A 23,573-nucleotide genomic window follows, 5' to 3' on the forward strand; every position below is an offset into this window, starting at 1 on the left:
TCATTGAGTTTTAGAGAGAGTGGAAGGGAGGGGAAGAGACAGAGAGAGAGGGGGAGAGAGAGATATATTGATGTGAGAGAGACACATTGATTGGTTGCCTCCCGCACGAGCCCCAACTGGAACCGGGGATCGAGCCTGCAACCGAGATACATGCCCTTGACCAGAATCGAACCCGAGACCCTTCAGTCCGTGGGCCCACGCTCTATCCCCTCAAACCGGCCAGGCCATAAACTTACGTTTAAAACATCCATTTACTGGTAATGCACACGCCCAGGGCTGGGCTGTGGCAGTATATGTTGCCAAGCACTTTGAGCCTCATGAAGACTGGACGGGCAATCCCAAGTTAATTGGACGCCAAGTCGAAAATTCTGAGGGAAATGGTGCCATCTTGTGGTCCTTTTGCAGTTTTACAGGCCACAGGTTTTTTTTTTCTTCTTTTTTTTTTAATAGACTTTTTTTGGAGCAGTTTTAAGTTCACAGCAACATCCAACAGCATGTACAGCAGGTCCTCGAATAACAGCATTTCATCCAGGGTCGTTTCGTTAGGACGTTGATGAGATGGTGTAGGAAGTGACCGCCTCCTTGTGTCCATTAGCCTGTGGGAATATGGGGTTTGTTATACACCCAACAACATGGGTCGATCTCAAAGTTGTTATGTTAAGGGAAAGAAGCCAAAACAAAAGGACTAATACTGTATGACTTCCTTTATAAAGTGTCTAGCCCTGACCGGTGTGGCTCAGTGGACAGAGCATCGGCCTGCGGACTGAAGGGTCCCGGGTTCGATTCCGGTCAAGGGCATGTACCTTGGTTGTGGGCACATCCCCAGTAGGAGGTGTGCAGGAGGCAGCTGATCGATGTTTCTCTCTCATCGATGTTTCTAACTCTCTATCCTCTCCCTTTCCTCTCTGTAAGAAATCAGTAAAATATATTTTAAAAAAAAGAAATGTGTAGAAAATATAAACTGACCCATGGTGACAGATAGCGGATGGGTGGTGGTTTGGAGGGTGGGGGTGGGGGTAGGGGTGGGGGAGCAAGGAAGACAAACTGCAAAGAAGCCAGAGGAAATGTGTGGGTGCCTCAGCAAGGTCATAGCAGGTGACAGTGCAAAGGTCACGTCAGAAACCGGTGGGAGCGACCGGGAGGAATGCGCGTCTGTGGCCCAGTCCAGACGCCACCAGGGCAGTGTAGGTAGGGGAAAGGTACAGCGTTTTAGGGCCCTTCTACATGGCGCCTCTTTCCGGCGGGGGGGGGGGGCTGTGGTGGATTCCCGTGAGCTGAATGCAAACAGCTCGGGAACTCTCCTGGCATTTATCACCCGGATCTCATCACCTGACACTTTCTATTCAGTCTCACCAAGGTCGCGAGGCACCCTAATGTTAAGCACCAAGACGCTGGCCTCCGTCGCAGTCTGAATCTCAGCCGTCATGCAGTGTGGCTGTGTGGCTTCAGTCAAGTTACTTAGCCTCTCTGTGCTCCAGTTTCTCCATCTACGTCCACGGGCATGGGTTTCTCCGGTGATAAGTATTGGAGTTACAATCTGCAAAGAGCTTAGCACAGTGTTTGCCACTTTCTAACCCCTAAGGTTAGAATGCACCCCTATGGTAAAAATCATTATTTTGCTCTTGATTAGGAGCGATACCAAAGATGTACGTGGCATTTGCCCTGGCCTCTAGGAACTAGCACCTGCGGGGGTCAGATTGACAGTTTTGCCAGATCTCTTCTATGTAGCCTGGCCCAGCAGCCTCTGCACGGGGTCAGCCTGGCATGAAGGCCAAAGAAGGCTGGTTCTCAGTGGCCACTTTTTTTTTTTTTTTAATCTTTATTGTTGAGATGATTACAGATGTCCCTCTTCCCCCCACCATAGCTCCCCTCCACCCGGTTCCCACCCCACCCCAGGCCCTCGCCACCCTATTGTCTGTGTCCCTAGGTAAGGCATACATGCATACAAGATCTTTGTCTAATTGCGAGCCTGGAAGCCAGATGAGAGAATAGTGGAAGCCAGAATTCGGGAGGGTGGAGACAGGAGCCATTCCCGGGAGGGAGATGTGAACCTTGCCAAGATTTTGGACCATCTGCGTTTCAACCGACGCCTGGCGACAAGCGAAGAGCCCTGAGAGTACCTTGAGCTTATTCAGGGCCCTCACCACCCTCCAGGCCCAGGCCACTGTGGGGGGTCGCACCCAGGGGCCCCTCCTCCCTCAGTGCGCCCAGCCTCGGCCCCGCCCCTGCGCTGTACGTAACCGCAGCCCCGCCTCTCCCCGTCGCCCCGCCTTCCCAGTTCCCATAGCCCCGCCCCTGCGCTGTACGTAACCGCAGCCCCGCCTCTGACGATAGCCCCGCCCCCTAGCTCCCATATCCCCGCCCCTTCGCCGTACGTAACGGTAACCCCTCCTCTCCAGTTTCTGTCGCTCCGCCTCTGCGGTGTACGTAACCGTAGCCCCGCCTTCCCGGTTCCCGTAGCCGCGCCCGTACGCTGTGCGTAACGGCAGCCCCGCCTTTCCGGTGCCTATAGCCCCGCCTTTGCTCTGTACGTAACTGCAACCCCGCCTCACCCGGTATAGCTCCGCCCCTGCGCTGTACGTACCGCAGCCACGCCTCTCCCCGTGGCTCCGCCTTCCAGGTTCCCATGGCCACGCCCCTGCGCTGTACGTAACCGCTGCCCCGCCTCCTCAGTTCCCACGGCTCCGGCCCTCCCCGTCGCCCTGCCCCTCACGGTGTGTCCGGTCCCCGCTGCCCCTTCGTCCTCCCTGTCCCCAACGCAGCTGCCGCCACCTGCCACGCCGCGCGGCGCCCTTGCTGAGGGGGGCGGGCGCCATGGCGGCCGAGGCGGTGGCTTCACGCCTGCAGCGGCAGGAGGAGGACATTAGCTGGCTGTGGGCCGAGGTCCAGCGCCTGCGGGACGCGCAGCTGAACGCGCCCGACCGCGGCCCGGCCGAGGGGCCCTGCCTCACGCGGGAGGTGGCGCAGCTGCGGGCGGAGAACCACGACCTGCGGCGCCGCCTGTCCCGCCTGCGGCTGTGCCTCGCCGAGGAGCGGAGCCACCAGGCGGCGCAGGAGGAGGCCGGGCGCGCGGCTGCCGGCGCGCAGGTAGCGGGGTGGCGGGACTCCCCCGCGGGGCACCCTTAGCGTTTTTCTGCCCTGGAAGGACAGGTGCGGGTGCTGGCGGCGCCCTGAGAGGTGTGCGGGCGCGGTCCTCCCTGGTCCCTGCAGGGCGTGCCCTGCCCTCCCGTTACCCCGGGACCCTGCCTTCCCCGCAGCCGCCGGGCTGACCTGGGGGTGCACGCTCAGCTGTCCCCTTCCATCGCTGTAGGAGCAGGAAGAGCCATTTCCTTTGCTTGGGGATCCCCCCAAAATGCTGGCGTGTTGTACGTTAGGGTTGTCTTGAGGTCTGTGTATTGAGCATCATTATTTAATGCAGGATTTTACTATTTTAATTCATTGAAGGACAAGTTATTTTCCTGTAACATAATAAATTTTCTACGTTTTGAAGGCTTTCTCAGGCCCGGAGGCGCGGGAGGGGGGTGTGCACAGTTCTTGAAAACCAGGGTGCCCTATCCCCATCTTCGTGAAATAATGGGCTGAGAGTCTCTGGTGGCTGCTACACAACCATTTCCCAGTGACATTATTTGTTTAAAGTGTAGGGGGGGGGGGCTTTAAAATAATTAAATGTATTTTTTTAAATATATTTTATTGGGTTTTTTTACAGAGAGGAAGGAAGAGGGAGAGAGAGTTAGAAACATCGATGAGAGAGAAACATCCATCAGCTGCCTCCCGCACACCTCCCACTGGGGATGTGCCCACAACCAAGGTACATGCCCTTGACCGGAATCGAACCCGAGACCCTTCAGTCCGCAGGCTGACGCTCTATGCACGGAGCCATACCGGTGAGGGCTAAAATAATTAAATGTATTTAGATTTAAAATACAACAAGTATATACAAATAGCCCTGCTGGTATGGCTCAGGGGTTGTGCATCGACTTCATGAACCAGGAAGTCAGGGTTCGATTCCCAGAGCAAATGCCCGGGTTGCGGGCTCAACCCCCAGTGTGGGGGCGTGCAGGAGGCAGCCGATCCATGACTCTCTCTCGTCATGGATGTTTCTATCTCCCTCCTTTCCTCTCTGAAATCAATAAATATATATATATATATGTATATATTTCAAAAATATATGTATGTATATATGTATAAAACCTGTTCTTAGCAAGAATGGAAGCTAATTCCCAGACAGGAAGGACCAAACCTCAGAAAACAGCGTGCCCGTTGAGGACTGTATGGGGTGCTTGCGACAGCCCAGCTAACAGCCCCCAAACAGGGGGCACTCGCTGCCTGCTGGCAGGTCCCCCCTCCTCCCTCGGGTCTCAGATGTGTTCCTCTTTCTTGTCATGGGCATGAGCTGTTTCCCGTTATCCTTCCTCTCCCAGCCTCCTAGTCAGAACCAAGAACAGGACATTCAGAATGCGAAGCGGGAACAGGGGCCTGACAGCGAGGTAAGGCATTGCTCTGGAAACCGTGTAAAATGCTGCCTGCAATTGAAATACGCCCGGGGCCCGCAGGAGGCAGCCAGTCGATGCACGACGCTCTCTCGTCACTGAAGTTTCTCTCTCCCCCTCTCCCTTCCTCTTTCTGAAATTAAAAAAAGAAGCCCTAACCGGTGTGGCTCAGTGGATAGAGCGTCGGCCTGCGGACTGAAGGGTCCCAGGTTCGATTCCGGTCAAGGGCATGTACCTTGGTTGCGGGCACATCCCCAGTAGGAGGTGTGCAGGAGGCAGCTGATGGATGTTTCTCTCTCATCGATGTTTCTAACTCTCTATCCTCCCTTCCTCTCTGTAAAAAAAATCAATAAAATAGATTTTTTTAAAAAAAAAAAAAAGGAAAGAAAAAAGTGGGGTGCGTATGCTAACCTTAGTGCATTCCAATGATTTCCAGGTGAAAAGTCAACCGGACTTCATAAAGGAAAGATTGACGCTTTTTGAAATATTGAAGAAAGAGCATCAGCTGTCACGCGCCTGTGGTGGCAGCAAGGGGGGTGCCGGCGACGCGATCACCGTAAGCGTGGCCGACGGGAAAACCGTGGATGGGGAAGCGTGGAAAACCACACCGTACCAAGTGGCTGCGGACATCAGGTAAGCCATAGATTGGAGAAGATTTCAGGTGTTTTTTTTGTGGGGTTTTTTTTTTAGGCTATTGTGAGCATTTTTTAAAAATATGTTTTCATTGATTTCAGAGAGAGGAAGGGAGAGGGAGAGAGAAACATCGATGAGAGAGAATCATCGATCGGCTGCCTCCCGCATGCCCCCCGACTGGGGATCCAGCCCGCAACCCGGGAATCAAACCCTGACCTCCTGGTTCATAGGTCAACGCTCAACCACTGACTGAGCCACCCGTGCCGGGCGATGTTCAGTGGTAAGTGTTGGCCCAGAGCTTGTTGAAAACGTGTTGTTCTTGCCCTGCCCGATGTGGCTAGTGGTTAGAGCATCGGCCCTTGGACTGAAGGGTCCCAGGTTCGATTCCCGGTCAAGTGTACATACCTTTGGTTGCAGGCCTGATCCCCGCCCTGGTTGGGGCACGTGCAGGAGGCACCCAATTGATGTGTCTCTCTCCCATCGATGTGTCTCTCTTGTGTCTCTCTCCCTCCCTTCCACTCTCTGAAATTCAATGGGAAAACATCCTTGGATGAGGATTTCAAAAAAAAAACACAAAAAAACAAATGAACAAACAAAAACCCTGGGAGTGATTTTATTCTCGTGCTTTAACAAATCATGATAGCCTGTGACAAGGATAACTGCCCAGGGATTTTTTTTTTTTTTCCTCTCACCAGTCGAGAACTGGCCGAAAGCACTGTAATAGCCAAGGTCAACGGTGAATTATGGGACTTGGACCGCCCGCTGGAAGGGGACTCCACGCTGGAGCTGCTTCCGTTTGACGATGAGGAGGCACGAGCTGTGAGTATTTCAAACAGCCACCAACCAGACTGTGGTTTGTAAACAACGCGTCTAAAACCACCTGTCGAAGAAGTCAGGCACGAGGAGTGTTAGGGCGCTCTAAGGTTTAAAACGTGTCTATCGCGATTTAATAAGTATTCAATTAACCTTTTAAAAATATATTTTTACTCATTTCAGAGAGGAAGGGCGAGGGAGAGATAGATAGAAACAACAAGGATGAGAGAGAATCATGGATGGGCTGCCTCCTGCACGCCCCCCACTGGGGATGGAGCCCGCAACCCAGGCCCGTGCCCTGACCGGGAATCGAACCGTGACCTCCTGGTTCAGGTCGATGCTCAACCACGGAGCCACGCTGGCCAACCTGACACTTCTTTTAGTGTAATTTAGCATCAAAGATTTATTCCCCCCCCCCCCCCGCCTGAGTTTTATTTTCCCATTATTATGAACGTATTAACAAGACTGCGAACATCAACCAGTTTATGAATATGGATTGCATATCCATGAGAGAGAAACCCTATAGCAAAACAACTCAAGAAAATTCAGGTCTACGAAATGATAAATTAATGACTTTGTAAAAGCATTTTCTGCTTGACTGAAAAATTCGAGGGTCCTTTATAAAGCAAACTCTTACTCTTTAATTTAAATTAATTTATTTATTTTTCTGGTTAATCCTCACCTGAGGATATTTTTCTATTGATTTTTAGAGAGAATGGAAGGGAGGGGGAGAGACGGAGAGAGAGAGAGAAACGTCGATGTGAGAGAGACACATCAATTGGTTGCCTCCTGCACACGCACCAGTCCAGGGTTGGGGATCAAGCCTGCAATCACGGTATGTAGCCTTGACCGGAATCAAACCTGGGACCCTTCAGTCCGTGGGCTGATGCTCTATCCACTGCACAAAACCAGCTTTTATTTTAAAAGACTAGAGGCCCAGTGCATGAGATTCATGCATTGGGGGCGGTGGGCGGGTGCGGTCCCTCAGCCTGGCCTATGCTCTCTCGCAGTCTGGGACCCTTCAGGGGGTGTCCACCTGCTGGCTTAGGCCCGATCCCCCCAGCCTAAGCCAACAGTCAGACATCCCTCTTGCAGTCCAGGGCCCTCACAGTCCAGGACCCCTCACTCCTTACTGCCCGCCTGCAGCAGAGGCGGGAGAGGCTTCCGCCACCATCACTGAGCTCGCCAGCCGTGAGCCCGGCTTCTGACTGAGCAGCGCTCCCCCTGTGGGAGGGCACTGACCGCCAGGGGGCAGCTCCTGCATTGAGCGTCTGCCCCCTGGTGGTCAGTGCACGTCATCGCGACCGGTCGTTCTGCCGTTTGGTCGATTTCCATGTTAGCCTTTTATTATATAGGATGATCCTATTTATAACGTAGCGCATAACGTACCACAGGAAAGAGATACTTCCTGCCCTCTGGGCAAACTCACGGAGAAAATGACCGAGTAAAAGTGTCCCTGTAAAGTTGATAAATGTGCACACCAGAAACAAGGGGCATTTCACCAAAGGACACAGCTTTCTGGTTGACGATGTCATCGGTTTTGTATTCAAATCGATGTTGCCCCGTGGCCTGGAGTTAACACCGAACCCTGTGTTAACTCCCGTTCCGCCTTTGCGTGATGTGATGTGATGTGATGTGATCGCCAGCCGCGCGCGTCTGTGTCCTGTGCCCGCAGGTGTACTGGCACTCCAGCGCCCACATCCTGGGTGAGGCCATGGAGCTCTACTACGGAGGCCACCTGTGCTGTGGTCCACCCATCGAGAGTGGGTTTTATTACGACATGTTCATCGGAGACAGGTACCACCCCTGGGTGTCCGCTTCTGAATGCATGTGCTTTGGGCTCGTTGTTTTATCGTGGTGACATTTTTTAAAAACGTATTTTTATTGACTGCAGAGAGGAAGGGAGAGGGAGAGATGGAAACATCCATGGTGAGAGAGAATCCTGGATCGGCTGCCTCCTGCAGTCCCCACACCGGGGATGGAGCCCAAAACCCAGGCGTGTGCCCTGACCTGGAACTGAACCGTGACCTCCTGGTTCATAATTTGACGCTCAGCCACTGAGCCACACCGTTCAGGCCCAACGGGGCTTTCAAATTGCAGGCCTCGTCGAAGAGACTGAAGGCAGATCATTCCATCCACTGATGGCCGTCTCCCTATCGGGGAAAAGGGTTATCTGCCTTCGGATGCATGTCTGATTTTCTCTGATTTTCTGAAGTCCTGGTGCATCAAAGCACCGAGTTCCAACTGACCAGCGTGGCTCCCGTGGTTGAGCGTGGACCTATGAACCAGGAGGTCACGGTTTGATTCCTAGTCAAGGGCACATGCCCGGGTTGCGGGCTCGAACCCTAGTAGGGGGCGTGCAGAAGGCAGCCAATCCGTGATTCTCTCTCTCATCACAGATGTTTCTCTCTCTCTCTCCCTCTCCCTTCCTCTCTGAAATCAATAAAAGTATAAATTAAAAAAAACCACCAAGTTCCTCTGCCGAGAAAGCGTGTTGGTGCGTGACAAAGGCCACGGGACCAGGCCACACAAGGCCCGTGGTGATGACTGGAGAGTGTGTTGATTCTCGCCTGCTCCCCCTGCAGAGCCGTGTCCAGCACAGAGCTGCCGGTGCTGGAGAGCATCTGTAAGACGATTATAAAAGAAAAGCAGCCTTTTGAAAGATTGGAGGTCAGCAAGGACGTCCTTCTGGAAATGTTTAAGGTAATTTATTTTTATTTTATTTTATTAAAAAAAATACATTTTATTGATTTTTTACAGAGAGGAAGGGAGAGGGATAGAGAGAAACATCAATGAGAGAGAAACATCGATCAGCTGCCTCCTGCACGCCCCCTACTGAGGATGTGCCCGCAACCAAGGTACATGCCCTTGATCGGAACTGAACCTGGGACCCTTTAGTCCGCAGGCCGATGCTCTATCCACTGAGCCAAACCGGTCAGGGCTAATTTATTTATTTTTTAAATATATATTTTTATTGGTTTCAGAGAGGAAGAGAGAGAGAGAAACATCCATGATGAGAGAGAATTATTGATCGGCTGCCTCCTGCACGCCCCCTACTGGGGATCGAGCCCACAATGGGACATGTGCCCTGACTGGAATCAAAGTCGGGACCCTTCAGTCCACAGGCTGATGCTCTAGCCCAGCCGTGGGCAAACTACGGCCCGCAGGCCGGATCTGACCCGTTCGGCTGTTCTATCCGAAAGAGCGGAGGGTTCTCTTGCTCTCCCCTCCGCTCCTTTACTTTGAATTTATATTAGTTCACACAAACACTCCATCCATGCTTTTGTTCCGGCCCTCCGGTCCAGTTTAAGAACCCATTGTGGCCCTCGAGTCAAAAAGTTTGCCCACCCCTGCTCTAGCCACTGAGTTAAACCAGCCAGGGCTGGATAATTTCAAGAAGCTGTTTAGAAGAAGAAAACCTGGTTATAGGAAGATTAAAAGTAATTCACATAGCCCTAGCCAGTTTGGCTCCGTGGTCCCGGGTTCAATTCCGGCCAAGGGCACATGCCTGTGTTGCGGGCTCGATCCTCAGTAGGGGGCGTGCAGGAGGCAACTGATCCATGATTCTCTCTCATCATTGATGTTTCTCTCTCTCTCTCTCTCTATCCCTCTCCCTTCCTCTCTGAAATCAATAAAAATAATTTTTTAAAAAAGTAATTACCATAGACAACTTTTTGTTGTTACTCCTCATCCGAGGATATTTTTTCCATTGATTTTTAGAGCGAGTGTAAGGGAGGGGGGTTTGGGGGGGGGAGAGAGAGAGAGAGAGAAACATCGGTGGGAGAGAGACACATCCATTGATTGCCTCCCACATGCACCCCGACCAGGTAATGTTTTCCCACGTAAACATTTCACGTGATAACACGCAAACTTGCTTCTCTCTGTAGTACAGTAAGTTCAAGTGCCGCATTTTGAACGAGAAGATTAACACTCCGACCACCACGGTTTACAGGTAACGTGCACGCAAAGCTTAAGACTGCACAGAGGCTCTGTTGATGGCGTCAGCAGGGGGAGCCATTTGCCGGGGGTGGGGCGGGTGTCGACCTGTAAATTCACAGGTGGGCGTGTCGCTTCAGTGAGGGCCTCTTTGGGAATGTTGTCACCAAAGGGAAGTCACCATTTTCCCTTCGTCTCTCAGGATGGCACTGGCCACGTCTTAAATATCTCGTCACAGGTGCGGCCCCCTCGTCGACCTTTGTAAAGGCCCCCACGTAAGACACACCGGAAAAATTAAAGCCATAAAAATTTTCAAGGTAAGGGTTTATTGCTTTTAGTAGAGCAGACTGCAGGTGCACTAAGTAATTAGGAATTTCAGTCACATGTTTATAATCTGAACATCATGCTATCTTTAAAAACCCTTCCCTATTTGATTTTTACGTGGACTTCTAAAAACAGTGTAATTTTTTTTTAGAATTTTGATGATTAGGACATTATAGGTAGCTTTTAATTTTCACTTAACCTTACTGCGTTACAATGCGTTTTTCTTGTTCATATGATAGTTTACCATTTGTACGCCATAAGCTTCTATAGACGCAAGCGGCCGACCTTTTTTAATTAAATTCAAAATATCTTGGCAGTTAACTGGTTATGATATTGTAGTACATACTGGGGGGTTTTTATATGTCTTTTTAAATTTTTATATATATGTTTTTTTTTATTGATTTCAGAGAGGAAGGGAGAGAGAGAGGGATAGAAACATCAGTGATGAGAGAGAATCATGGATCGGCTACCTCCTGCACGCCCCACACTGGGGATCGAGCCCACAACCCGGGCATGTGCCCTGACTGGAATTGAACCCGGGACTCTTCAGTCCACAGGCCAACGCTGTATCCAATGAGCCAAACCAGCTAGGGCTATATGTCTTTTTTTTTTTTTTTCTTTCTGTCTTTTTTTTTTTAATTGGTTTTTAGACAGAGAGAAAGGGAGAGGGAGAGGAGAGAGAAACATCAATGATGAGAGAGAATCATGGATCGGCTGCCTCCTGCACGCCCCACACAGGGGACCAAGCCCACAACCTGGCAGGTGCCCTGACCGGGAATCGAACCGTGACCTCCTGGTTCCTAGGTCGATGCTCAACCCCTGAGCCACGCCGGCCAGGCTCTTTACGTAATTTACTGATGGATTTGGACTGGGAAGGTTTAGTTTGAACCAACTTAAGAGTCTTCCCAGCGCTGTAGAAAGTCACCGTCCTGTAAGCTGTGTTGATGCTCTATTGGAAAGCCGTGCATACGCAAGACAGACTTTACTTAAAACCGAACGTTAGCTACACTCACCGACACGCTGTTGGGTGCTTAGAATTCCTCCGCCCGCTGGGAGGGCAGGCCCGCCACGGAAGCGCTGCAGCGGATCTACGGGGTATCCTTCCCCGAGAGCAAGATGATGGAAGCCTGGGAGAAGGCCCAGGAGGAGGCCAGGAGCCGAGACCACAGGAGAATCGGGAAGGTGGGCCTAGATTCTCATCGCCCCGGAGATGGAGCCGGCCTTTGTTGGCTCACCATTCCGTCCCACAACTAAAGTGTTCCAAAAATGGCATTTCTCCTGCTATGTCCTTAAACCTTCTTAAAAATATATTTTATTGATTCCAGAGGGGGTGGGGGGAGAGAGAGAGAGAGAGAGAGAGTGAGAAAGAGAGAGGGACATCAATGAGGAGAGAGAATCATGGACCGGCTGCTTCCTGCACGCCCCCTACTGGGGATGGAGCCCGCAACCCGGGCATGTGCCCCGACCGGGAATCGAACCCTGTTCATGGGTCGATGCTCAACCACTGAACCACACGGGCCGGGCCAGCGGGGAATATTTCTGATCTTTTTGCAGTGTTTTTCTCCCCGTGACATCCATCCTCCAAGATGCCACGTGAGAAAGTAGCAGGCAATAGAAGGCAAAGCAAAAGCTACCGTTCAGAGCGTAGCGAGACCATTAGTACAAAGTGTCGTTTCCCATGGGCCGTTCGGCACAGTTGGGGGGAAGTCCTGAGGGACTTTGGATACAGTGGGTGGGGGATGGGAATGAGGACCGTGCACGTGTTACGTGTAGCATGTCACGTGTACAGCAAACATGAAGCTCCCACAGTGGAACCTGACATCCTGTTAACGCTTTCATTTCAGGATCAAGAGCTTTTCTTTTTCCACGACCTGAGTCCGGGAAGCTGCTTTTTCCTTCCCAGAGGAGCCTTCATTTATAACACGCTGATGGACTTCATCCGCGTAAGTGGCCTCTGAGCTGTCCCTCCCTCGTTCGGCTGCATCTTGCCTTTCACTCTTTTCTCTGTGGTCACACGGCCGGGCACCCCCATTGACATGGTTTCAGTCACAGGGAGAATTTGGGGCCTGATACCGGATCGTGCCTTCTAATAAAAACGTTGAGGTAATTTGCATTCTCCTAAATTAAGTGCATCCTCGGGTTTTACTGCATCCGATGCCTCTGCTGTGCTGGTAAGCTTCTAGAGCAGGGGTGGGCAAACTTTTTGCCCCGAGGGCCACAATGGGTTCTTAAACTGGACCGGAGGGCCGGAACAGAAGCATGGATGGAGTGTTTGTGTGAACTAATATAAATTCAAAGTAAAGGAGCGGAGGGGAGAGCAAGAGAACCGGATAGAACAGCCGGATCCGGCCCGCGGGCCGTAGTTTGCCCACGGCTGATCTAGAGCATGGGCCACGCAGAGGTGAGCATCGGGCACAGTGAGGGGCTCCTCCTGGGGGAGAGGAGGGGGGGTCGCGCTGGCACAGGATGCTCAACCAGGAAGTCTGCTTCTCACTGTGGCCCAGGCAGGGGTCCCGGGGCCCCTCCGTCGTCTGGTGTGATCGGGCAGCTCCAGAGCAAAGAGGGAACAGAGTTCTGTAGGGTGCTCAGCTGTAGGACACACGCAGGCTAGCGTCCGTCCCGGGACGGGACCGTGCGCTGTGGCTGCTGCTGCGGGTGCCCACGTGGACTGCGGGGCGGGGGTGACGGCCCTTTCCTGCGCTCTTTGTCTTCGTCATCCTTAACCAGCCACAAGGTCCAGGACTCCGTGCCCGGAGTGCCTGTCGCTAGTTCGCCCTCTGCTGTGCGTCCGGACCCCCGAGAGCCCTTGGGCGCACTCTGATGATCGGGGGGTCCCTCGGTGATCCTGTTTTCTTCGCGTCTTCTCACTCCAGAGCGATGTCTTAGGACGGCTTGTCGTCGTCCTGGCGACTCCCCTCATCGCATCCTGTGCTCATGCTCTTCCCTCCCGATGTCGCGTCTTCCTCCTCCTCGCTTATCCCTCTCCTTTGGGGAAGCACTTTCTTCAACTTCCTGAAGAGCCTGGCTGGCGCGGCTCCGAGGTTGAGCGTCAACCTGTGAACCAGGAGGTCAGGGTTCGATTCCCGGTCAGGGCTCATGCCCGAGATGCAAGCTCAATCCCCAGTGGGGGGCGTGCAGGAGGCAGCCGATCCATGATTCTCTCTCATCATTGATGTTTCTCTCTCTCCCTCTCCCTCTCCCTTCCGCTCTGAAATCAGTAAACATATATTTAAAAAGAACTTCCTGGGGACAGAGCACGTGGCGTGTGCTGGTGGTTCTGTCTGAGTCACGCGTCTCGTTTTGTCCTCTCCTGTCGCGCTGCGCCCCTGGACGCTGCCCACGCTGGACTCGCTCACCTGGGCGGCGTGTCTCTCCTAGCGGCTGGCTCCTGTGAAGCCGGAGGAGGCGATCAGAGGGCAGGGAGGCGAGGCTTGAGGAATCGCTGACTGATCAGAGGCACCAGCGGGGGGCAAGGACCGTCAGGACTGCTGATCTCAATGCGCCGTCTTTGCTGGAAAAGCATCCCGGCCCCTGGCACCTGAACTCTCCAGGCCGCGGGAGGAGTGCGCTGAGGCAGGCAGAGCCTCCGGGGCGGCCTTACAGGCATCTCTTATCTCTCGTAGATGCGACACAGACCTGGCTGGGGGCGGCCCCAGGTCTCACTGTGTGAGGTGCAGGGTGCGCAGCCCTTTAGACACACAGCCTCAGGCCTCTCGTGCCAAGGTAAGGGCGCTGGGGGGGGCCTGTGCCCCGCATCTGGGGATGGGCATGTGGGGCAGACACAGCCGAGGTGGACGCCTTGGCTGAAGGAAGTGGCCCGTGCGTGCAGCACACACAGAAAGCTGCAAATCTGTCCGGCCGGCGTGGCTCAGTGGTTGAGCGCCGACCTAGGAACCAGGAGGTCACGGTTCGATTCCGGTCAGGGGCACGTGCCCGGGTTGCGGGCTCGATCCTCAGTAGGGGGCGTGCAGGAGGCGGCCCATCGTGATTCTCTCTCATCTTTGATGTTTCTTTCTCTTTCCCTCTCCCTTCCTCTCTGAAATCAATAAAAATATGTTTAGAACACACACACACACACGCGCACACACACACACACACACACACACACACACACACAAAAACGAGTGGCCCACAGCAGGAATGTGCCCATTTCCTGTCCTGGAGGCCGGAAGCGTGAAATCCAGGCGTCGGCAGAGCCGTGCTCCCTCTGAGACCCGCGGGCGCCCGTCCTCCCTGCCTTTCCCCAGCCGGGGGTGGGTGTCCATCACCGCTGCGCTTCCCTGGCGTGTCAGTGCCTCACTCCAGTCCCCTGCCTTCCCCTGGCCTCCTCCCTGCGTGTCTTCACGTCATCTTCCTCTACGTGATTCTCTCTCTCTCTCTCTCTGTCTCTCTTCCTCCCAAAACCCCTCTTTTTATGCGGACACCTGTCCCATTGGATTAAGACCCACTCCAGTGACCTCCTCGGAACTTGACCACCTCGATAAAGACTGTTTTCAAATAAGGTCGCGTTCTGAGCTCCCACCTAGCTTCTCGGGGGGCGGGGTACCGCTCCACCCCAGACAGCGGGTGACCCCCATCTTCTCCCCAGGGGACCCGGGTTCTTAGTGGGCCTGTCTTTACTGGGTCGCTGGGGTTGTCCGCTGGCCGTTGTGGGATGTGGAAGCGCTTGAGGCTCCTCCCTGCACCCCAGACGTGGTCCTTCTCACTCTTCTGTGTACCAGTGTCCCCAGGGATCGGGGCCGTCATCCTGCCCAGAGAGCCGGTCGTGCTCTGCCTGTGGGTCCCATAGCGCCAGGGGCCCCACGTGGGCAAGGGACAGTGTCTGCTCCCCGCAGAGGCAGGTCTGGCGTCGGGGTTTTTGTGTGTGAAGCATGCTGTCCTTGGCCACCGAGGTCCATTACCGAGAGATTCTGGAGCTTGAGAGAGAAAGGAAATATTCTAAAGGCTTCCCGAGAGAGAGAGCATAGACGTGGCGCGGGGTATCAGAATGGCAGTGCTGTTTTCGAGAGGAGACAGAACCAGTGCCTTAAACATGTGAGTCCTACAGCCTGGCTGGCGTGGCTCAGTGGTTGAGCATCGACCTATGAACCAGGAGGTCGCGGTTCAATTCCCGGTCAGGGCACATGCCCAGGTTGCAGGCTCGATCCCCAGTAGGGGGCATGCAGGAGGCAGCCTGTTGATGTTTCCCTCTCATCAATGTTTCTCTTTCTCCCTCCTCCTGTAAAAATAACTTTAAAAAATGTTCAATAATAATCCTCCTCCTATATAATAAAGAGGTAATGTGCAAATTAACCCTCACACCCTCACAAGATGGCTGCCTACGACCAGGCTGGCAGGGGGGTTAGTGAGGGACGACCAAACGACTGAACAAGCAGGCTGTGAGGGGTGACCAGGCCAGTGTCGGGGGACAGTTAGGGGTAACCAGGCCGGTGGGAGGAGGGGCAGTTAGGAGCGACCAGACCAGCAGAGAGGGGGCAGTTAGGGGCGACCAGGCTGGCAGCAGGGGGCAGTTTGGGGCAACCAGGATGGCAGGGGGGGGCAGTTAGGATCAACCAGGCAGGCAGGCAGGTGAGCGATTAGGAGCCAGCGGTCCAGGATTGTGAGAGGGATGTCCGACTGCCGGTTTAGGGGATCGGGCCTAAACCGGCAGTCGGACATCCCCCAAAGGGTCCCGGATTGGAGAGGGTGCAGGCTGGGCTGAGGGGACCCCCCCCCCCGCCCCGTGCACGAATTTCATGCACCGGGCCTCTAGTAATACTAATAATTGTGGGTCCTAGAAGCCTCTATCAGCTGAAGCAGGCGTGCTTCCAGATCCTCCCGTTTGGTTTCAGCTTTCCCAGGCCGGCGGAGGCGGCCCTGACCTGCCTTCCTGGTTCTAAAGAACGTAGCTTTCACCTCCTCTCCTTTCTCGTTGGCCGTGGAGATTTTCTCCACGTAGTATTCCAACTACTAATCACAAAGAATTAAAACATCGTACGGTGTCGTATACTGTGAAACAGACATGCCCAACGTGAAAGATAGAGCGTGTGCATTCACCTCTCACGGTCCCGAAGGGACCACTCCCAGCACTGAGGCACGTTCCTCACAAGAGAACGCGAGGTAATCCCGAGTCCACACGGGCGCACACGGCAGGCCTCTGCACGGCGTTGACCTCTGCCTGCCTTTCCTCACAGGAGGAGTATCACCACCGAGACTTCGCGGAGGTGCTCTCCCCCACCGTGCTCAACCGTCACCTCTGGGAGGCCTCGGGCCACTGGCAGCACTACAGCCAGAACATGTTCACCTTCGATGTGGACAAGGACACCTTTGCCCTTAAACCCATGAACTGTCCAGCGCACTGGTGAGTATTCACCGTCAAGCAGGCCCGGCTGGTGTGGCTCCGGGGGTTGGGTGTCGTCTGTGCACCGAGAGGTCACCGGTTCGATGCTCGGTCAGGGCACGTGCCTGGATTGCGGGTTCGATCCCCAGTAGGGGGCGTGCAGGAGGCAGCCGATAGATATTTCACTCTCCCATCGATGTTTCTCTCCCTCTCCCTTCCCCACTCTCTAAATATCAATAAACTGTACTTTTCTAAAAAAATATATATATATTTTTTATTGATCTCAGAGAGGAAGGGAGAGGGAGGGAGGAAGGGACAGAAACATCAGTGATGTGAGAGAATCATGGATTGGCTGCCACCTGCACGCCCCACACTGGGCAGATATCTGCAACCCAGGCCTGTGCCCCGACTGGGAATCAAACTGTGACCTCCTGGCTCACAGGTTGATGCTCGTCCACTGAGCCACGCTGGCCAGGCAATAACCTGTTCTTTTTTTTTTTTTTTTTTTTTTTAATACATTTTATTGATTTTTTACAGAGAGGAAGGGAGAGGGATAGAGAGTTAGAAACATCGATGAGAGAGAAACATCCATCCGCTGCCTCCTGCACACCTCCTACTGGGGATGTGCCCGCAACCAAGATACATGCCCTTGACCGGAATCGAACCTGGGACCTTTCAGTCCACAGGCCGACTCTCTATCCACTGAGCCACACCAGTCAGGGCAATAACCTGTTCTTTAAAAGAAAAAACGTGGCCTTTGAAGTGAGTCGTAAGCGGTGAGCGGGAATTCCCTGGGCGAACGGGAACAGGGGGCTGCTCTCCGGGCGGGACGGTAGACGGGTTCTTAGGGCGCCGGAGCCAGGCGCATCCAAGGCGCGGTCACTCGGGCGAAGAAGTTTCCTTAAAGCTCGTGATCCAAGAACCAGAGTAAAGATGGACACGTCTTGAGGCGTCGTCGTAACTTGTGACGATCTCGCTAAGCCCTGAACCACCTGCCCGCTTGCTGAGGGACAGCTGTGTGTTACCCCCTCTTTTCCAGCCTCATGTTCGCCCACCGCCCGCGCTCTTGGAGGGAGATGCCCGTTCGATTTGCCGACTTTGGGGTTCTTCATAGAAACGAGCTGTCGGGAACCCTGAGTGGCCTGACCCGGGTTCGGCGCTTCCAGCAGGACGACGCCCACATCTTCTGCACCGTGGAGCAGGTGAGCGGTGCGGTTGGGGCCCTGGCGGCGCCCACTCCGCGGTGCCCGGTCTCACAGCCTCTCGCAGTCCCTCAGAGTCGCGGGGAACCGCAAAGTTCGGTCTCATCTCTGAGGTCTCCTTCAGCATCACAGTCTGCGATTCTCAACTTGGGGTCACAGATCAGTAATCTCTTTTAAAGATATATATGTTTTATTTCAGAGAGAGAGAAACATCCATGATGAGAGAGAATCATGGATCAGCAGCCTCCTGCACGCCCCCTAACAGGGACCGAGCCTGTAACCCGGGCATGTGCCCTTGACTGGAATTGAACCCCGGGACCCTTCAGTCTGCAGGCCGATGCTCTATCCACGGAGCCAAACCAGTTAGGGCTGAAATCAATAAAAATATATTTTAAAGACTTTTTTTTTATAAAACCTTTCCTTTGCCCTCTTTTCAGATTGAAGAGGAAATCCGGGGGTGTCTGCAGTTCTTGCAGTCTGTCTACTCCACGTTCGGCTTCTCCTTTCAGTTAAATCTGTCAACGCGGCCGGAACACTTCTTGGGCGAGCTCGAGTTATGGGATGAGGCTGAGAAGGTAGGTGGGGACCAAGTGCTGACTCGGGGAACGCCTGCGTGGCTGCAGTCACCCGGTGCGAAGGGCGGCCCCTGCAGGGGGTTGGACATGGGCGGCTCTGGGACAGATGCGCCAGCTGTAGAACACCGTTACCCAGCTTTCCGTGTCACGTGATGATAGGAACACCGTACATGTGTGTCACACGTCACAGTTCATGCCAAGCTTTGTTTGCTCTCTCCAGCACCAATCACTAATAATCACTGTCATTGTTTGTTTTTGTTTGTTTTAAATACATATTTATTGATTTCAGAGAGGAAGGGAGAGAGAGAGAGAGAAACATCAATGATGAGAGAGAATCATTGATCAGCTGCCTCCCCCACACCCCTTACCGGCTATGTGCCCTTGACCGGAATTGAACCTGGGACCCATCAGTTCGCAGGCCAGCGCTCTATCCATTGAGCCAAACCAGCTAGGCCTGTTTTTATTGTTGTTGTTCTTTTTTTAATTTAAATTTTTTTCTGTTCTTTTTTAATATATTTTTATTGATTTCAGGGAGAGGAAGGGAGAGAAATAGTAACGATGAGAGAGAATCACTGATCGGCTGCCTCCTGCACGCCCCCTACTGGGGATCAAGTTCGCAACCCGGGCATGTGCCCCGACCAGGAGTCGAACCAGCGACCTCCTGGTTCCTAGGTCGATGTCACGCCAGCCAGGCGCGTTCTCATCTTTCTTTTTCTTAACAGCAACTGCAGAAGAGCCTGACGGAATTTGGAAAACCGTGGAAGCTGAACCCAGGAGATGGAGCGTTTTATGGCCCTAAAGTAAGCAGACCCTGTTCTCCAGTAAGAGGTCAGCGGAGAAGGGAACTAGGAACGTGTCTAAGCAAACCTCGCTTGCTCTGCAGATTGACATCAGCATCAAGGACGCTCTGGGCAGGTCCCATCAGTGTGCGACCGTCCAGCTGGACTTCCAGCTCCCGAGGCGGTTTAATCTCACGTACGTCAGGTGAGTGCGTGGATGGGGGGAACAGTGCAGTGCTGACATCCCAGTCACGTGGCGCTGTTGAGTGTCGAGAGCTCTTCATATAGGCTAGATGTGAGCCCTTGGACGTGGATGGGATTTGCTAGTATTTCCTCCTAAGCTGTAGCTTCTTTTTTTTTTAAAAAAGAAATATATTGTTATTGATTTCGGAGAGGAAGGGAGAAGGAGAGAAACATCCATGATGAGAGAGAATCATTCATTGGCTGCCCCCTGTACGCCCCGCCACTGGGGATCAAGCCTGTAACCCGGGCATGTGCCCTGATCAGGAATCGAACCGTGACCTCCTGGTTCAAAGATGGATACTCAACCCCTGAGCCACGCTGGCTGGGCTGTAGCTTCTTCTTCTTCTCCTTCTTCTTTTTTTTTTTTACAGTGTCTTCACTTTCCCTTTCATTTTAAGTTTTGTATCGCACTGATGTCTAAGTGATAGAGTTTTTCTCTTATGGATCATGTTTTTGGCATTGTGTCTGCACACGCTCTGCCTGAGCACAGGCAACGAAGATTTCCCCTCTCTTTTACCTTAAAAGTTTTAGAGTATTGAGTTTTACACTGAGGCCTGAAACCCATTTGGAGTCCAGTTTTTGTCTAAGATATGGAAGTTTAGGTCAGAGTTTATTGGTTACATCTAGGTGTCTAATTATTGTAGCATCGTTGGTTGTAGAGAGCGTCCTTTCTCCATTGACTTGCCATTGAAGTTTTGTCAAAAATCAGTCAGGCCCGGCCAGTGTTGTTCAGTGGTTAGACATCGACCTAGGAACCAGGAGGTCACGGTTAGATTCCCAGTCAGAGCACATGCCCAGGTTGCGGGCTCGATCCCCACTAGGGGGCGTGCAGGAGGCAGCCGATCCATGATTCTCATCATTGATGTTTCTCTCTCTCTCTCTTTCTCTCTCTCTCACTTCTTCTCTGAAATCAATAAAAAGTGTACTTAAAAAGAATCTAACCCTGAAATGTGTCGTTTTCCTTTCCTAGTAAGGACGGGGATGACAGGAAGAGCCCTGTGATCATTCACCGAGCCGTTCTGGGCTCAGTGGAGAGGATGATAGCCGTCCTGTCGGAAAGCTATGGGGGGAGATGGTAAGTGACGTGGAAAAGGAAACGTGTCTGTTATTCCTTAGAGGTCACGTCTGAAAGATAAAGCTAACGTGAAAGGAAACGGGTGGCTCCTGCCTTATCCTTAGCCAGTGTCCCCACGGCGAGTAAAAACCTCCCGTTACCTCTGCCGGACCAGAAAGGAAAGGCCGGTGACAGGAACCTGTCATTTACCTTTGGGGGAACTCGGTCGCGTTATAGAGTCATCTTCTCGCCATTTCCAGCCTTTGGAAGTTGGAATCTGGGGATCACAAGGCCCACACTCCCGGGGGGGCGTCCCCCCTCCTGCCATCCCTCCTTCAGCCCGTGGTGTTTACCTCGTGGGGTGCCCTGTGACCACGGACTCTGGAGGGAACCCTGAGGCACAAATGGCCCCGAACAGTATGTTGGCACAAAGCAAAGAGAGCTGCTCCCCAAGACCAGCCCCGCTTGGGGGCGAAGTGGGGAAGGGAAATGCCCTCAAGTGCGGGTGTGAAATATATATATATTTTTAATTGATCTCAGAGAGGAGGAGGAGGGGGAGGGAGAGAGAGAGACATCAATGATGAGCCCTGGCTGGTGTGGCTCCGTGGATACAACGTCGGCCCACAGACTGAAAGGTCCCAGTTTCCATTCCCGGTCAGGGCACAGGCCCGGGTTGCGGGCTCGATCCCCAGTGGGGGGCGTGCAGGAGGCAGCCGATCCACGATTCTCTCTCATCGCTGATGTTTCTCTCTCTCAATCCCTCTCCCTTCCTCTCTGAAATCAAGTATTTTCTAAAAACTATTGAATGAGAAAGCTCATAAAAAACCTTTGGTGATTTATGTAACAAATGGTCATTCCGAAAATACACGTATTTTCTATTTCTCAGGCCTTTCTGGCTGTCTCCTCGTCAGCTGATGGTCATCCCTGTGGGGCCGACTTGTGACAAGTATGCACTTCAGGTAAAATCAGACGCATTTGACGACAGACCTACTTGCCACCTACTGTCCAATCTAAAGACACAACGAAGTACAGAATAACCTTGGCACCTAGTGTGTGAAGGTTTTTTTTTTTTTACTTGAAATGTATTCATGCCTTAAAATACTGCCTAACTAACGCATTCACTTGCCAGCCCATGTTTTCAGCCATTGGGAGTAACATCTGAAGCATGCCTATCTACTGTATCAGAACTACTTTATTTCTGAATGTTTTTTTTGAGAAATTGCTGTTTTTAAAACATCTCATATTTGTTCATTCTTTCCCAGGTGGCTCTATTAGGACAGAATACTTATATTACCTATTGCTGTGTAACAAATTACCCCAAAATTTAGCAGCTTAAAACAACAAATACTTCTTTTTTGTTGTTGAATATATTTTTATTGACTTCAGAGAGGAAGGGAAAGGGGGAGAGAGAGAGAAACATCAGTGATGAGAGAGAATCACTGATAGGCTGCCTCCTGCAACGCCTCCTACTGGAGGTCGAGCCCACAACCTGAGCATGTACCCTTGATGGGAATCAAACCTGGGACCCTTCAGTCCACAGGCCGACACAATAATGGAGCATTTTCTGTTCTTATAGGTCTCCAGCACGTTTTTTGAAGAAGGATTCATGGCTGACATCGATTTAGATCACAGCTGTACACTAAATAAGAAAATCCGAAACGCACAGCTGGCTCAGTATAATTTTATTTTGGGTAATTTAAAGTTGCATCTGTTCTCCTAAATGCTTGTTTTCTTGCACTTTTAATTCCATGCTGAAGAAAAACTCAAGACACCGGTCCTGTGACTGCTCGCTCAATCTTTTGTAAATTGTTGATTTACAGTGTTATTTCCCTTTCTTTTCTACAGTGGTTGGAGAAAAGGAAAAAGCAAACAATGCTGTCAGCGTTCGAACAAGGGACAACAGAATTCATGGAGAGGTATCACTCACTTCTGCCATCGATAAATTGAAGAATCTCAAGAAATCGCGTACGATAAATGCTGAGGAAGAATTCTGAAGTCCTTCCTCGCTCTCCCTTCTGTGTAACCTTGTTTTGACACTCGCCCCCCCCCCCCAAAAAAAAATGCATTTTCCTTAATTAAAGTTAGTACTTCTGAGAAATTTGGGCCACTGTCGGTTCCTCTGCTGGGGCGGTGGAAGAGGAGACAATGAATGAGTAGCCGATATGTACGAAGTTTAATTCACTAATGTGTCTGAGAACAAGCTTGGGGACATTTTTAATTTCCCAAATGTCCTGAGAGACGTATATGGGAAAATGTTATTGATTGAAAAAAAGGGAAATACCAGGAAATGAGGATTATGAGGTGTTGCTGCTAAGGTTTGTGATTTTCAAAATACAGGTTTTAAATGAAAGTCTGCAAGCTCTTTAGAAAATGGCAGAACATCTTATTTTCTAGTAACAGTATGTTCTCATTTGTTTTAATTAACCAACAACCACACGAGAAGCTGATACTGAACCTTGGGTTACTGACAAAGGACTCAGGTTCAGTATTGTGGAATGGCTGTTTGCCACCTGAGCCCGCAGGATGCCTGGGGGGGCTGTCTCCCCTCCCCAAGCCTGGCCTCGAGGGAGGGCCCCAGGCTTTGGACCCACATCTGACATCCAGGGCTCCTGTCCCGGTACCTGGGGGCCTGGAATCCTGCTGACTTACCGTCCGTCCGGCCTCTCCCAGTCTTAGAGGAACCTCTGGACGGACAAGTGTCTTGAACCCACAGCAGCTGCGGAGAGATGCCAGCTGGGTACAGGCTGGGCCAGCCCCAGGATCGCGGGGCCACCTGGCCCACCCGAGAGCCTCAGTCGCATCCCAGACGGTTTGGGCCACAGTTTCTTCATCTGCAAACCAGGCCTTTTGAGTATGAAAAGCACTGGAATGTCATCCAAACTGTCGCACAGTACGTGGCACATGGCGGCTTTTGTCCAAACATATGTATCCAGCCACATACGAATGAATGGTGCCAACTCCCCAACGTGCCCGCCTCTGCTTTGCCATTTCAGGTGTGCATTTCGGTCCCGGTGACCTTTCCCGGTCTCTAGAGGGGCGAGCGCCTCGTCCTTGGGCACAGGAGGCGCTTGGAAACCAAGGCAACCAGTTAGCGTCGCAGCTGCCCGAGTCACCATGCGCCTGCGCCCTGGATCCCTTTGGGGTGAGGGGGCGGAGCCGAAACGCTCCCGGCTCCTCCCTTTCCGGCGCGCAGGCCGGCGCCCCG

The 23,573-nt window shown here is 52.5% G+C and overlaps 1 protein-coding gene across 2 annotated transcripts; it reads left to right on the forward strand.

Moving 5' to 3' along the window:
- The first annotated feature begins 2,698 nt into the window (after positions 1 to 2,698).
- On the forward strand, positions 2,699 to 22,484 carry TARS3 (threonyl-tRNA synthetase 3). Of its 2 annotated transcripts, XM_080651628.1 has the most exons (19): positions 2,699 to 3,087; positions 4,422 to 4,487; positions 4,927 to 5,123; positions 5,819 to 5,942; positions 7,612 to 7,733; positions 8,522 to 8,639; positions 9,824 to 9,888; positions 10,111 to 10,189; positions 11,232 to 11,378; positions 12,041 to 12,139; positions 16,370 to 16,536; positions 17,555 to 17,717; positions 18,155 to 18,292; positions 19,015 to 19,092; positions 19,176 to 19,276; positions 20,285 to 20,389; positions 21,255 to 21,327; positions 21,945 to 22,059; positions 22,214 to 22,484. In XM_080651628.1, the coding sequence occupies exons 1-19, from the start codon at positions 2,815 to 2,817 to the stop codon at positions 22,360 to 22,362; spliced, it is 2,379 nt and encodes a 792-aa protein (XP_080507754.1). In that variant the 5' UTR covers positions 2,699 to 2,814; the 3' UTR covers positions 22,363 to 22,484. The 2 variants fall into 2 exon arrangements, with proteins under 2 accessions (XP_080507754.1, XP_080507755.1); XM_080651629.1 differs by lacking the exon at positions 4,422 to 4,487.
- The last annotated feature ends 1,089 nt before the right edge of the window (positions 22,485 to 23,573 follow it).

The sequence above is a fragment of the Plecotus auritus genome (genome assembly GCF_963455305.1).
Source record: "Plecotus auritus genome assembly, chromosome: 15".
In the NCBI taxonomy this organism is placed as follows: Eukaryota; Metazoa; Chordata; class Mammalia; order Chiroptera; family Vespertilionidae; genus Plecotus; species Plecotus auritus.